The 16687-nt window shown below is 41.1% G+C and overlaps 1 protein-coding gene across 1 annotated transcript in view; it reads right to left on the bottom strand.

Moving 5' to 3' along the window:
- Window positions 1-228: 228 nt before the first annotated feature.
- PRKAR2A (protein kinase cAMP-dependent type II regulatory subunit alpha) overlaps window positions 229-16687 on the bottom strand; it is a 90952-nt gene continuing 74493 nt past the window's right edge. Inside the window, exons 7-11 of the mRNA XM_045778886.2 lie at window positions 16393-16494; window positions 16148-16222; window positions 7086-7151; window positions 4567-4708; window positions 229-4105 (exon numbers count right to left, since the gene is read on the bottom strand). Of these exons, the coding sequence (XP_045634842.2) occupies window positions 3972-4105; window positions 4567-4708; window positions 7086-7151; window positions 16148-16222; window positions 16393-16494 (519 nt within the window). The 3' untranslated portion in view covers window positions 229-3971. The remainder of the gene's footprint in view (window positions 4106-4566; window positions 4709-7085; window positions 7152-16147; window positions 16223-16392; window positions 16495-16687) is intronic.

Genomic DNA, 16687 nt, shown 5'->3' with positions numbered 1-16687 from the left:
ATAAGCCAATTCCTTATAATATTTCTTTACAAACACACACACACACACACACACTCACACACTTCTTATTGGTTCTTATTGGAGAACCCTAATACATATTCCCAGGCCTCCTTGTCTAATTTTCAAGAGCTCACATCCCAGTCCCAACAATGTATCTGCCAGACAAGTACTATGATGTCCTGGAACCCAAAAATGAGAGGACAAACAACATAGGGCCGCACCAGAAAGTCAGACATGATCTGTCAGCCTTTATTAACGAAGAACAAAGCCAAGCCCTAGAGTTTCCTTTTAAAAAACCCAACCTTGTTTATGGCAAACAATGATTTAATATATGTTCGATACTACAGAGCAAGAATTGATCACTTTCTAATCACTTATTCTTCTGAGATTAAAAGACAAGTGTAAAACAGTTAAAATAAGATTCTCCCCAATGATTTAAAAACAATTCCAATTGAAAGACATTTCAAACACTATGTGTAGAACTCAGGACCAAAAAAAGACCTTAAAACATTTTACCTTTGAGGTAGCACAATAATGCTGAATTAGATTTCTTTTATTACAATGAGCTTAAGAAAACAATGAGGAAATCTACCTTTTGCTCAAGGTGGGCTAAATGGTTTTCTGCAAATCCCCCATGAGGTTAGTGACAGTTTTCTCCTTTTTTTTTCTTTTTCTTTTCTTTTTTTTTTTTTAAAGTATAAAGATAGCCCTGCAGTGTGTAAAAGGAAACCCACAGGGGAAGGCTGCTTCCCATAAAATAGACATTAGAATCATTGAGGAACGTCAGCAGTCAAGACAGGAGGAACAAGAGGTAATTGTAGTGAAAAACCAAAACAACTTGTATCTTGGCAAGACTGGTTTACAAGTGTATGTCAAGAACAAAAATTCCAACATCAGCCAACCAAAAACAAAAGATAAAAGATGACATTCATGGGTCGTTTTCCTTTTTCTCTGTGCAAAAATGCTCTTCCACTTTTTCTAGATGAGAGAAGATTGTTTCTACACTGCGACTTGACATGGAAATGCTGTGTGTCCAGGGTGCCGCTGGGTACCAGTGGCACCTCCCACTGATTACCACTGTGAGCAGAGAATCTGGGCATTAAGAGGATGAACAAGACCTCTCCTGGCCGGAGAACCATTTCTTGCCACTTTGCTGCTGAATTCACTCGTTAAACTGCTCAAAGAAAAGCTGCACTCTGACTTCTGGGCATCTATAAGACTATCAACTAATAGGACAGTGCACACGAACCCTTCCTTCAGAGACCACAACCAAAAGAAGAGAGTGGGTGTGATGAAATGGGACTAGAAAGAAGGATAATACTGTAGGTTGGACCTCAAGGCTCTCAGGAATATTCTCCACGATCCCAAATCAATAGCAAAGCCAGGAAAGAGGGCGTGAAGCTCTAACCCATGGAAGAGAACAATATAAAACAACAAAGGGATCTCTTCCCAACACGCTCCTCCCCCGAGGCTCAGCCAACAGTGCAGGGCTTGCCTGGCGTAATGTGGACACCAGAGCCCTCAGTCAAACTTGGTCTGCCACCTTTGATTCCCCATGCTGCAAAGAGAACTGAACACTGTCAGACTCCTAGCACTATTTCACTCACACTGGTCCCTTTGAAGTCTTCCTTCCTCAACCCAGACCCCCAAGGGGCCCTGTATGCAGTGAGGACCTGGACTCATGATCCATATGTCAGTCTGTAGTTAGAGCAGGAGGACTTAAACCTGGATGAATTCTACTCTGTAAAACAGCAACCATCAGTGAGTTGGGGGTATAAAGAGGCTTCCGTGAAGGGGAAGACTGAACTGGGATGGGCAAGAAGGCAGGATGAGAAGGCCCATGCCCAGCCGCCTGCAGGAGTGACTCTGGAACTGAGCTCACAGCCAGCCCTGACTAATGCTGGCATGGCGGGTACAAGGGAGCATCTGCTCAGTGGTTAAACAGAGTCCTCACATAATCAGGGCTAGACTTCTGTGACACTCCTAAAGCTCGATGTATCTGCTGCTTTTGGAAGAAACAGGCGTGATTCTTGTCTGCTAAAGTGCATGATCTGCTTTCTTAATTGATTTGATAATAAAGCAACACCCTAGAAAAGAACAACCTTGGAAAATCGTGGGAAAAAAAACCACATGGGCTTTCCCAGTGCTAGCTGCCTGTTTTGGGGTATTTGGGGGTACAAGATACAATCTTTCAGGATTCTGGGAGCTGCAATGCAGGCTACCTAGCTAGGGCAGTCTGAAAAGAGTCCTTCTGCTTTCACTTCACAGAACGCAAGAAAAAGGGAGACCTGACCAAAGTTGTGGTGGGTCACCACTCTGGAAATCTCTCTGCCGCACTATCCATGGCAAAGGCAGAGAGCCTGGCTTCTATGGAAGTGACCATGTGGGCTCCATCATTATCCTATAACAGGAGTGACTCAAGCCCCAGCATACACTCTCTTAGGGATTTACTGATTTACACAAGTTGACAAAGTCAATCATATTGGAAAGGGCCTCTTGATTTAATATAACCTTGGCTGTAATCAAACGTATCTCTATGCAAACTTCACACTGCTCTTAGGGTCATTTGTAGCATCTGATTCTAAGTCATTCTCAAGAAAAAAAAATTCATTCTGAAATATATCCACTTAATTAGGATAATTCATCAGAATTTTACTTGATATAATTAAAAGGTTAAAACGTTTTAGAATACAAGCTAATTTACTTTCCTCTGAGATTAATAACTGGAACCCCAAATATCCCAACACCTTAATTAGAAAGGTTTGCAGTAATTCTATGAAATGGTGAATGATTCCAATTTTTAAAACGAAAAGAGCTGATCTTCAGGATGAATGCCTGAGTCAGCCGACATACTGATACATATGAATAGGTCCAACGGGAATTCCCTAAATACAGAAATAATTTTTTTTTAATTTCAAAAAAATAGCTGCTTCTTCTTTAAAGAGTTTAAAAATGGACAGTTCAACAGCAAGGCTATGTAACAACACTGGAGTAGAAGGAAGGGCTCTCTTTGTAGTACAACCTCTTGCTGGCACACTGCCATTATCAGCTGGTAGGGGCAACTGGAAAGGAGATGGCGGGAGCTGCCCAGGGAAGTATCTGGGCCAGATAAAGTGATGGCACATCCAGACCCTGGCTCCTTAGAAATGGACAGTAATTCATTCATGCAAACTGCACAGAGATTAAATAAAACAAAACAAAATCTACTAAAACAAAACCAAACCAAACCCCCAACCCAGAAAACTTTCCCTGGCTCTCCGCTACCTGAAGAATTGCTGAACCCAAATTCTCTGCTCTAACATGGGTCCTCGTGACCAGTCAGTGTGCTCTGGGGAGCTAACCTGCTGGGCCCAGGGCAGCATCACTGTGAGTTTGGAGACGGCTGTCACAGGGGTGCAGCTGTCAGCAGCCAGGACAATGCCACAGGCCCGCAGACCTCCAGCCTACCTGCCGCCATCTTCTACTGTAAAACCGAAGGCTATCATTGTGAACAAATGCGGACTTTCTCAAAGGACAAACAAGAAGATCAAGGGCTACAACATTTCCTCCCTTGAGAAAGGTCAGGGGCGGTGTCTACAGTTAAACACAGGTCTGTGCAGACCTGTGGTGACTTCCAACAGCAACAGTAGCAGCCAGAGAGGAAAGATGATTACGCTGTGGACTTTGTATCAGGCACTTAAATTGTTGGAGAGACATGCCATTTTGAACCAAAGATGTGACAACTGGGTTGGAATAATCATTACGAGTGGTCTAATAATGGGCTTCCAAAAGCAAAGTGGAGGAGGTGTGGGTTGAACCTCTGCCCATCTTTTAGTGCTGACTTTCAAGTTTTCTAAATGCCCATGGCCATAGCAATGGCAGCAGCGGTGGCAACAGCAGGAACGGTTCTGTCGTGTCTGTCTTCTGTGTGTGTTCTGTGGCTGACCGGAAGGTTCTGGTGTCACACTGAGAAGGCTCGGGATGTGGCACACCTACTGCCCGGGATCAATCAGATCCATGCTGGAGCCAAACATCTTCACCAGCTGTTCCTCATAGTGTGAGATGTTCCTCTTCATGATGTCCATGCAGGGCCCCAGAAGCCTCTCAAATGCTTGTACATCCATAACTGTATTGTTAAAAAGAGGCGCGAGAGAGAATGAATTCTCTACACCAATAATTCAAAGTCATTTCCCTCATGCAAACCTTTTCTTACATATACCCATTCACCTTAGGGAATCAGACTGTGGGATGCTGGGCGCTTGGAAAAGGACGGATGTTTCTATGTGAGTGCAGCCGGACTCTGTCATCTGCGACTTTGCAGAGCCCAGCCGCAACTATTCACTCGGTCCCGGGAGAGCCCTGGACACCTGACTCCGTGACTGGTCTTCCCACAGGCTATCCTCACTCAGTGCTCGGAAATGTTTGCTCAAAGGGTACATTCACCCATTTCTAGTTGGTCCCACAGACTGTTCAAGCCTAGATGTGTGTGAGAACTGGTGAAATGAGTCAAGGCTTACTGATGGGAAAAAAAAAATACTGCATGTTAGGAAAAAAAGTATTCATGCATAAAGAATTTATTTTTCTTACCTAAGCATTTGACATCTCCCACTGCATAAGCCGAAGCAGCTCTGGGTTTGTTGGTGACCAGTGCAAGCTCTCCAAAGTACTGCCCCTTATGGCAACGGGCAATCTCGACCTCCTGGTTCCCACCATCCTTGTTTGCTTTAGTCTAGAACAGGTGGAAAACATGACCTAGGCTGACTCCAGAATCACAGCTGAGCATGTCCAGTTACACATATTTGCAGTCCCTTCTCAGGACACTTAAAACACAATTATTGAGAAAGGCGCTTTGCGGAGACACTGTACCATGTCAACAGCATGGGCTAATTCATCTCAGTGGTCTGGTTTAATTAGAGGAGTTGGCTTTTACCAGGGCTTTATCCAAGTCCCAACACCTTTCAGGTATTGGCTAAATATCAAGAAACAGGGAGCAGACCATTTTCTTTGGAAGATTTATGTATATCTTCCAAAGGAAAAAATATATATAATTATTATTATAACATACATTATATATGTCAATATATATGATCATATTATAGTGTCAATATATATTAACATAAAATACATATATATTTATATAACACATTAACATTTATTTTATATATATGAATGCTGACTTCTAAGGTACAAGGGAAAAGACAAGGTCTTTTTTTTTTTTTTAAAGATTTTATTCATTTGACAGAGAGAGAGAGAGACAGCCAGCGAGAGAGGGAACACAAGCAGGGGGAGTGGGAGAGGAAAAAGCAGGCTCCCAGTGGAGGAGCCTGATGTGGGGCTCAATCCCAGAACGCCAGGATCACTCCCGGAGCAGAAGGCAGACGCTTAATGAGTGTGCCACCCAGGTGCCTCAAAAGACAAGGTCTTTTGCGAATTCCTGCTAAATGATGTCAATGTTTCTCTTAGGTAAAGTCACAACTCTGGGTTACTTCTTTTTGATTTGGGACCATGCCTTTCTTGAACAATACTTTACAGTGACGAATTTTCTTTTTAGGTACTGTCTGCTTCTTCAGTCAGTAGTCCCCCTACCCCTCACCACACACATTTTTTACAAGAGCTGAGTAACTAAAAACATTTTTTTAACAATGTTTAACCTGGACATTTAATGCTTTAACTCTGTATTAAGAAATCAAGCAGAGGGGGCGCCTGGGTGGCGCACTCGGTTAAGTGTCTGCCTTCAGCTCATGATCCTGGGTTCCTGGTATGCAGCCCTGCATTGGTCTCCCTGATCAGTGGGGAGCTTGCTTCTCCCTCACCCTCTGCCCCTCCCCTCCACTTGTGCTCTCTCTCTCTCTCTAATAAATAAAATCTTAAAAAAAAAAAAAAGAAATCAAGCAGGATGTAATTTGTGCTTATCAAATTATGGAAAATAATGTAGCATATTTAATATCTAGAGTTTCCTTTTTTTTTTTACAAATTCATCTGCTAAGCTAAGTAATAATTTCAGAAAAAAATATTTAGAATTTATTAATAAGAATTAGTCTCAGTCTCTAAGAGCCACTTTAGGTTATAGGCAGATAAGCCCCCTTCCACACTTCTGCCCCAACCTGTTTGCTCTGAAGCTGATGTGCTCCAGAGCCAACGCTCCCCTTCCAATTTCTGTAGCATTCTCTGGGACTGTAGACACGTTGTGCCCCCCCCCCATCCCTTCTTCAGAGTAGCAGTTACCACACTGTCACATGCACACCAGGCCCCTGGGGGATTTGTTACAATGCAGATGCTGATTCAGTAGGGCTGGGGCAGAGTCTAAGACTCTGCATTCCTGACAAGCTCCCCCAACCCCCAGGGCCACAGTGCTGCTGGTTCCACATACCCAACACTATGCTGTGATCGGGAGGTGTCAATGAGTATTTGAGAAAAGTACAAACTATATCACTAGTCCAAAAACAATAAGTAAAAGAACATAGACGTTCCAACCTATTGTTTCACGTGAAACAGCAGACCTGTTTTTAATAGAAGCAGTAATCATATTTTTCTTTCTCCATATTTAACTTTTACTAAGATATTCTGTAAAGCGTTTCATATTAGGTTAGAATTATGTTTAACTATTTTAACAAATGCTACATTCTTAAAAAAAAAATGGAATAAGGAAATCTGGTGACAATGGATTTATGATGAAGATGATTCCTCCCACCTACTGGTCATCGGTTTTCTAGGCCTCCCTATCCACAAAATGGCAGAGTAATACTGGTCCTACAGACCTCCCCACCAGTGCTCTAGAAAGGAAGCTTTTTTCATAGTCAACACCCCCGTGTATGCCTTTATCATGTAATTCCCCCACTTTCTACTAGGGAATTTATCTTTTCTTACTGATTTGTAGGCCAATATTTCTCATATCATTAATTATGTCACAGAGGCAAAGGCAATAGGAACAAGGAGAAATATACTAAATCCCTACACTGGAGGTACTTAAACAACATGGGTGTTTGCCAGTCCCATACCTCATAGAACAGTGATGGCTTTGCTACAGAGAGACGCTTGGCGTTATTTAACGCAAGCAGCTACTTTCTGTGCATGCACCTGGCATAACTCGCACCACTCAGACTCACCTTGCTTCTGATCAGGATGCTCACCTCTCCGGACTCTATAATGTAGAAGCTATCAGCCTTTTCACCCTAGAAAGACAGAGAAGGTCATCAGAGCTATACATATGTATTGGCGAGGGACACAGAAATAGATCATTTTCTCATTGCCCTGATTTGTATTTATTTGCCAACTCTACAAATTAACCAGTGGCTAACATATTCAGTACAAAATGAGAGGATCCCGGTCACCAGGAATGTCGGTCCAACTGTAACTGACACACGCCTCTCACTTCCTAACATGGAATATTCATATTTCTCCCCATGAATATGCCCAGGCTGCACACAGCATCACTACTGCTGCTGCTCAGGTCAGTCTGCTATTGAAACCTGTGACCAGGGGGGAGGGGGACCAGCAGCTGATACTGCTACAGACAATATCAAGGTGACTCCTGGCTACCCCTGGGCCTGGGGCCCAGGTATAATCTGGACCACCAAATGTAGCCCTCCAGAGGACAGCATGGATCTGGAGAAAGCCCTGCTTTGGTGAGGGAGGTACTTTAATGTGGGTTGATGTCACACTTATGAGCCTCAGGCTTTTCTTTTGCTTGCCTGGATTTTAAACCACTTGGCTGAACCAGTCATTCAGGTACTTCAACAAGTAATTAAGTACTTAATATGTGCCAAGGCACTGTTCTAGGCATGTGAGATGTATCAGTGGACAAAACAAATATCCCTACCCTTGTGGAAATTACAGTCTGATGGGCCAAACAAACTGTAAACAATCAACAGAGTGAATCAGCAAATGATACTGTTGTGTTGGAAGGCAATTAAGTACTATGGGGAGAAAGCAGAGCAGGCAACGTGGGTTCTGGAGTGCTGGGGGAGGAGATGGCTACAGTATACAGCAGAGTTTCATCCAGAGGGTGAGATCCGAGCAAAAGCTGGAGTGAGGCTAGAGTTAAGGAAGCAGACATGGGAGAAGAGGCTTTCATAGGCCCTCTTCAGTCTCTGACCCCTTTCTCTTAACATCTGGAGCAACGACCATCTACAGTGGATAATTCAATACTAATCATGTGTCTTCATTCCATGTGGGTCTTATGTCTTCAGAAGAATTTACACTTCTGAATTTTCGTAAGACTTCAACTTTGACTACTGGACGGAACTCCAAGTGGACACCTTACAGCTGAGGCTATCATTCCTGAGTTAGTCTAGTCCCAGTTCACTAGGTAATAATCCCTGCTCCATGTGTGTAAAAGCCATAGCTTTATAAAGGGGGTCTATGGGTCTCTGCGCTGCTGTGTTGGGTAGGTACCCTGCACGCAGCAGAGCCAAATCAGCATGAAATTTTAGAATTACACAAACAGCTCCCTGACAGGAGTTGCTGAAGGAAACTAAGGGGGAGCCAGAGGCAGGGTCACCAGGAGGAAGAGTGGTTTCTAGGTCCAAGAAGGGAGTTTCATAAAGGAAGATGTGATTACCAGTGTTCACTGCTGTTGGGAGGTCAAGAGTAATAACGATTCAAATGTATGGAAACATTCTGGTGACCAAGACGAGGGTGGTGAGTGGTAGCAATGAGCCACAAAAGGGACAGGTGGTGAAGGGTGGTGCCTGAGCTCTTTTTGTTTAGATAGGTGTGCTCATTTTTCAAGGCTGCAGTCTGACAAACTTTTACACATGTGTGCACCTATGTGACTACCCCCTCAATCAAAACAGAAAATCTTTCTGGCCTCCACCCTATGGAGTGTTTCTCAGTCAAAACCACCACACTTCACCTATTAGGTAACTGAATCTGACTTCTGTCCTTACAGTTTTCCTTCACTTCTGTTTATGAGAATAAGGCTGTTCTTTAACTTCATATACATGGATTCATACATTGCCTTTTGTGTCTGGCTTCTTCTAGTCCACATTGTGAGACCACACTTTGAATATGCCTGCCTGTGAGAGGAATGAGAAGCTAGTAGCTGGAGTAAAAACAGAGTGAGTGGAGGAATGTGAGTGTATTGTGAGGACAAGAGAGACTCAGGCATGTCTACGGGATGAAAAGAATGAGTTTGATGAATAGAGGAGCTCAAATAAAACAGAATCTGCTAAAGACACTGTGTGCTCGCTCCCAGCAGGCACTCTGGTGAGCACTGCATGTGCACTGCCTCACACGATCACCCAAGAAGTCAATAAAGTCAGTACTACTGCTATCCCATTTTACAGATGAGTTTCCTTGGAAGATCAGAAGATAAATAACTTTGCCATAGGAGGTAGGGGGAATAGCTGGTGGATTCAAGATTGAGAGGAGATGGGGAGGAATATTACCAAGACCATGTGGAATAAGGAGGCTTGCCTAGGTAAAAGCTCTTCTCTTTCTCTGGACCAGAGGCAGGACCATCTCTGATCCTTTTAATTTTACTAATTTGCTATTATATCACCAGAAAGGATTATCATAGTTCACAAACAATTTAAGAAGAAAAATTTAAAATAAAACCATGAATGATGACAGTATCAGTTGAAAACTGTCTACTTTTGGGGGGTGCCTGGGTGGCTCAGTTGGTTAAGCACCTGCCTTCGGCTCAGGTCATGATCCCAGAGACCCAGAGGTAGGAGGGCTGTGACTCGGAAGGAACTCATGAAGGTGGAACAGCTTCTGAGGTGTAAGGGTATTTCTCTGAAAATATCTAGAAAATAAATTTCTGGATTATAGAATAAATTCAGCTTTAAAGGATAAGAATAAATTTCTCTCAAAAGGTGTTCAGCTAAGTGAATAAAACTTCCTACTACATCTTGGAATTGTCAGAGTCCTACTTTTTGGCAAGCTAATAGGTATGAAAATAGTTCTCACTGTGGTTTTTAATTTGCATTTCCTGATCACTCAATGAGGCTGAAGCTAATTCATTTTTCACTGATGCCAGAACTATGTTTTGAGAAGACGACTCTCATAGTGTCATCCTTCCTCTCAAAAATCTTTGAAAGTGCTTCTCAAACATTTCCACCAAGTATTCTTAATGCAAGGGCATTACCAAGTCTTGGAGTAGTCTATAGCAGTGGTTATCAAACTTTAGCAAACACTAAAATCATCTGGAGGTGTTTTTGATACCAAAACCAAAGACATCACAAGGAGAGAAAACTACAGACCAATATCCTTTATGAAATCCTTAACAAGGGAGTTACCCACTACATGCTAGATGGGATGCTGCCTAATTCACAATTAGTTAATAAAGTCAATTAGATCTTCAAATAAAAAAAATTTACAAAACTTTAGCAAATTAAATCCAGTAATAAATACAAAGGATAATATATCGTGACCAAGTAGGGCTCACTCCAGGATGCAAGCTTGGTTTAATATTCAAAATTCAATGTTAAAAAAAGTCAAGCAATGTAATTCATATTTACTAACTAAAAAAGAAAACCCACATGAGCACCTCAAAAAAAAAAAAAACAAAAACAGCAAAAGCATCTGAAAAAATTCAACATCTTTTCATGATAAAAACTGAGAAAACTAGGTAGAGAAGGGATTTTCCTAACCTGATTAAGGGCATTTATAAAGAAGCTTACAGTTTACATTATACTTAATGATGAACAATTAAATGCTTTCTTCCTAAGATCAGTAACAAGATCAATAACAAGACAAAGATGTCTGTTCTCAGCATTTCTATTCAATATTGTACTGGAGGACCCAGCCAATGCAATAAGGCAAATTAATTAATTAATTAAAAATTTTAAAAAAGGTATACAGAAGGAAAACTGTCTTTATTCATAGATAAAATAATCATCTATACAGAAAATCCCAAGGAAGCTAAAAAAAAGGTACTAAAATCAGTGAGGTTAGCAATCAATATGCAGAATCAATACGCAAAATTCAATTGTATTTTTATACACTAGCAATAAATAATTACAAATTGAAAAAAGGAAAACCACTTAGAATAATGTTAAAAGTATGAAATATCCAGGTATAAATTTAACAGATGTGTAAGACTTGAAAACTATAAAATGTTACAGAGGAAAATTAAAATATATAGAAAAATATATGGGGCGCCTGGGTAGCGCAGTCGTTAAGCGTCTGCCTTGGGCTCAGGGCATGATCCCGGCGTTCTGGGATCGAGTCCCACATCGGGGTCCTCCGCTGGGAGCCTGCTTCTTCCTCTCCCACTCCCCTGCTGTGTTCCCTCTCTCACTGGCTATCTCTCTGTCAAATAAATAAAACCTTTAAAAATATATATAGAGAGAAAAATATAAATAAAAGTATATAAAAAGTATATAAAAGTATAAAAAAGTATAAAGACCTGAAAAGTATAAAATATTACAGAGGAAAATTAAAATATATAGAAAAATTTAAAAAAATATATAGATATACTATGTTCATGAACAAACTCACTGTAGTGTACTTATCTGACAATAAGGTTTTTTGGTTGTAATGTGACTGACATCAAGCTTTTGATTATTGAGGCAACCATTTTAAAGACACCCATCTTGAATAAACATATTGCTAGCTACACACCTAGATAAAAAGCGAGGCTGCTCCCACCTATGAAGTTTCCCTTTTATAAAGCCCTGGGAAATGTAGAAAACTGACCACTTGAGTGACCCCACTTTTCTCTTCCCACAACCTAATTCTTGCTCTTATGTTTTAAATTCACCAATAAAAGAGTTAACCTGCCAAACCCTGGACACCCCACCCTCACCCCCCACAAAAGACAGAATTCCAGGGGGCGCCTGGGTGGCTCAGTCGTTAAGTGGCTGCCTTCAGCTCAGGGTGTGATCCCAGTGTTCTGGGATCGAGCCCCACGTCAGGCTCCTCCGCTGGGAGCCTGCTTCTTCCTCTCCCACTCCCCCTGCTTGTGTTCCCTCTCTCGCTGGCTATCTCTCTCTGTCAAATAAATAAATAAAATCTTAAAAAAAAAAAGACAGAATTCCAGGTCCCCCACCCCACCCTGTGACCTCACTGTGTGGCTCTGGATGTGCCATGGACCCTCCGAGATCTGTGAGTAATAAACCTGCTTCTTCAAAGTTCCTTCATGGTTGTTGCTGTGGTAAGTCTTGCAGTCATAATAAGAACCACAAGGGCTGGTCCAGCTATAACACTGGCTCTGGAGAAATGTCTGTGGGGGCTTGCTAGACGTAGGTGCGTGCCCCAGGCATTCCTAGCTGATAGCATCACTACTGACAGCCTGAGACTGACACAAAACACTCATTATTGTTACAATGTCAATTTCTCTCTAAATTGATCCATAGATTCAACATATTCCCAATTAAAAAAAAAATCTCAGCAGGTTTTTTGGTAGAAATTGTTAAGTTGGTTCTAAAATATATACAGAAATGCAAAGAGCACAGAACAGCCAAAATAATTATGAAAAAGAATAAAAAATTTGGAAGGCTTAAACTACCTGATTTTATGACTTAGTAGAAAAAGCTTTTATAATCAAGATAGTGCAGTATTCAATGGAACAAAACAGAGACCAGAAATAGACCCCAAATATTTTTCAATACAACTGTCAAGGCAATGGGATAGGATAATCTTTTCAACAAATGATGCTGGAACAATTGGACATCCATATGCAAAACCCTATAAAAAACTTTACACCTTGTACAAAAATTAACTCAAAATGGAACACAGATCAGGAGTGTGCCTGACTGGCTCAGTCAGTAGAGCATGTGACTCTTGATCTCAGGGTCATGAGTTCAAGCCCCATGTTGGACATGGAGCCTACTCTAAAAAAAAAAAAGGGATCACAGATCTAAATGTATGAGTTAAAACTCTGAAATATCTACAACTGCCCTGCTCAATACAGTAGCATGTGGCTACTGAGCACTTGAAATGTGGCTTCTATAGATTTAGATGTGCTGTAAGTATAAATTACACATTAAATTTTGAAGACTGAGTACCAAAAAAAAGGTAAAATATTTCATCATTGAATTTTTATACCACTTAGATGTTGAAATGGTATTATTTGAAGATATTAGGTTACAAAAATCATATTATTAGAATTAAGTTCACCTTTTAAAGAAATTTTGGCTGTTAAAAAATTTTAAATTACATATGTGTCTTACATGATATTTATTTAATGGTGCTGGCCTAGAGGTAAACACAGGAGAAAGTCTTATTGACCTTGCAAAGATTTTTTTAAATAGGGCCTGAGAAGAATGAATCACAAGAGAAAAAAATTATAAACTAGATTCTTCAAAATTAAAAACTTTTGCTTTTTAAAAACTACCATTAAGAAGGTGAAGGGGCAAGGGAGGTGGATGGGGAAAGGCTAGATGGGTAATGAGGACTAAGGAAGGTACTTGTTATGATGAGCACTGGGTGTTATATGTCAGTGATGAATCACTGAGTTCTACTCCTGAAGCCAATATTACACTGTGTGTTAACTAACCAGAATTTAAATAAAAGTTTGGAAAGAAAAAAGAATTTAAAAAAGAAAAGAAAATGGGTCACCTGGGTGGCTCAACCGGTTAAGAGTCTGCCTTTGGCTCAGCTCATGATCCCAGAGTCCTGGGATCAAGGCCTGTGTCAGGCTCCCTGCTCAGCAGGGAGTCTGCTTTTCCCTCTACCCCTCCCCCTGCTCGTGCTCTTTCTTGTTCGCTCTCTCTCTCTCTCAAATAAAATAAAATCTTTTAAAAAATAAAAAAAGAAAAGGAAATGAAGAGACAAGCCACAGCCACAGATTGGGAGAAATATTTGCCAATCATTTGTCTGATAAATGATTTGTAGTCAGAACACATAAAGAACGCTTACAACTCAATAATAAGAAACCAAACTACCTAATTGTAAATAGGGCAAAAGATTTGCAGAAACTTCATCAAAAAAACATATGGATGGCAAGTAGTCACAGGAAAAAGATGCTCAACATTGTTAGACTTTGGGCAAATGCAAATTAAAACCAAAATGAATTACCACTTCAAAATGAATTACCCACTAGAATTGTTAAAATTAAAATGACTGTTGATACTAAATGTTGATGAGGATGTGGAACAACTGGAATTCTACTCCATTGCTGGGGGAATGCAAAATGGTAGAGCCATTTTTAAGAACAGTTTGGCAGTTTTTTTAGACATACATATACCACATGACTCAGCAATTCCATAAAAACATATGTCCACACAAAGACTTGTATAAGAATGTTCATTGCAGCTTTATTCATAACTGTCCCAAACTGGAAAGACCTCAAATGTCCCTCAACGGGTGAATGGAAAGACAAATTATGGTACATCCATACAGTGAAATACTACTCAGTAATAAAAAGGAACTATCTGCTGACACATTCAACATGAAAAAATCTCAAAAACATTAGCCTAAGAGAAATAAGTCAGACACGAAAGACAACCTGTTATACGATTTCATTTATCTGAAATTCTAGAAAAGGAATTTCTGTAGTGTTAAAAAGCAAATCAGGAGTTTCCAAGAATAAGTGGGTGGAGCAGTGAATTCACTAAAACTATAAATGAGGGAACTTCCTGGGGTGATGGAAATGCCCTATACTACGATTCTATGACTGTAGGGATGGCTATAAAACTCCAGAATTGTACACTTGGTGATTTTATTATATGTAAAATATACTGTAACAAAGCTGACCAAAACAGACCAACATAAAGCACAGTTTCTGACTCCCAAGAACTTGCATTTCTAATAATTCCTATCAAATTCCCAGATGACGCTGATGCTGCTGTTCCTGGGACCTCACCTGGAGACCCTTGTCTAGAGACAGTGCCAAAACGGGTCTAGAATTAGCTGAGATCATCTTAATTCTTGCCCATTCTGGGGAGCCACCCAGCACTCCTATCTTCAAGAAGGCAGACACTCCAGAAAACACTGCAGCTTCTCATACCTTCTCATATACCTCCTGAAGGCCTGGGGCTTTCAGAATGAACTAGAGGTCCTTTGGGAGTAAATTATAGCACCTCAGGTTCAGAAGCAAATCTGACCTGTCAACATGTTCCCATTTCTGCAATTCAGCCCCACATTCTTAACAGACCAGAACACCTGCCCTGGAACACAGCTCACACCCACAGGCCCTTGCTCATGTTGTTCTTTTGTCCGGAAAGACCTTTCCCTGACTTCAACTGCTGAAGCTGCACTTATTCTAAGCCCAGCCCAAATGGTATTTCCCTCACAGAACCATACGGAATACTTCCTTTCCTACATTCTCACTGACAGTCATGTGTTCCTTCATTACAGTGCTTTATCTAGTCCTACCTGTGTATCTTAATGTCTATAGAGAAGTAAACCAATTTTTAACTGAAGGAATTATTAACAGTAGGGGTACCTAGAAAACAAAGGCATTTGGAGATGCCACTCAGACATAGTTGTTTTTTTAGTCCCTTTTCTCTGGGAGTTTCTCTCTCTCCTTCTGTGACAATAAGCCTGATTAGTCCTTGTAGGCTGGTTGGGCCAACTCTACCCACTGGCCCCAGGGATGGGCTCAGGATTTAGGTTTGACCAATCTGAGCCTTTCCTCCTCCCAGCCCCAGCTCTGGGTTCATGATGGGAACATTACCAAACCCAGACCAACCAGATATCTTGCCAGTGTTCTTGCCAGAATCACAGGCAGAGAAGTTTACACCTGGAAGTTTTCACATATAATTAAAGATGCAAACATAGTAGACAAGGAAAATTATTACACAATACTCATCACAATGACCCAGGCCACTGTGTGGTGATCCTTACAGCACCCAAAAATAACATGAGAGAAAGGCACAAAGGAAACATTAAAGACAACTTACAAATCTGGTCAATCACTGAAGACTGAAGAGACTGGCTTATGTTGGATTAGCTAAGAGGGCACCTTCGTGCCAAATATAGAAGGTAAAGGGCACAACCCTTCAACCTTCTCCAGGCTTTAGCACTAATGGATGAAGCTTACTCAAGGGTCAAAAGAGAATGATGTCCAAAAGAACAAATACCAGAAACCAGCGAAAGGGGAATGGAGGCAAGAGATGTGCATGTGTCCACGAAATGAACATCAGTGGGCTTCAGAGGACTCTGCAGGAGATGTGCTCTAGTAGCTGGCAACAGGAGCTCCCAAAGGGAGAGGACAAGGAATGCACTAGTCCTTCAGGAGGGGACTCGCAGGAAAGAAGCTGCACGGGGACCTGCTCACCTGCGTGATTATGCGCTCTCCGTCCTTATAGACCTTCTCTCCTATTACATCCACAATCTTCATTCGTTCTGACACCTGGAACAATGGACATACCCATAAACTACAAGGAAAAGACCTCAATTGAAAGTCACAAATAATACCTAAACAACACAGAAACGGGTTAGAATAGTCCAATTTGAAAATTTAATAGATTAGTTTTAAATCTTAAATCTCCATAAACAGACTCTTATTCAAACACACTTTACCTCTAGTGATTTAAGGAGGGGCACAGATTCAATAAATGATTCAAACATCCTTCTCTTTTTTGCATTGTTTTTCACTATGATTCTTCTAAAAGTCATACGGTCCTACAAGAAAGAACAAGAAAATTCCGGTAAATGCCTCTGTGACAGAACACCTATGGTTTAATTAACTGGATGACAGCAAAAATTAGAGGACTATGGAATGTACTGGGCCAACTGAGTGTTTAATGACATTTTAATCTGAGTCATCACTGGAAGAGAAAGACTGTTAGCCTGTGTCAGACAGATGTCCCCCGTG

This window comes from Ursus americanus, chromosome 14, assembly GCF_024610735.1.
Source record: "Ursus americanus isolate L20-20 chromosome 14, mUrsAme1.1.p, whole genome shotgun sequence".
In the NCBI taxonomy this organism is placed as follows: domain Eukaryota; kingdom Metazoa; phylum Chordata; class Mammalia; order Carnivora; family Ursidae; genus Ursus; species Ursus americanus.
The sequence above is the reverse complement of the archived record's forward strand: the minus strand, read 5'-3'. Positions and strand labels throughout refer to the sequence as shown.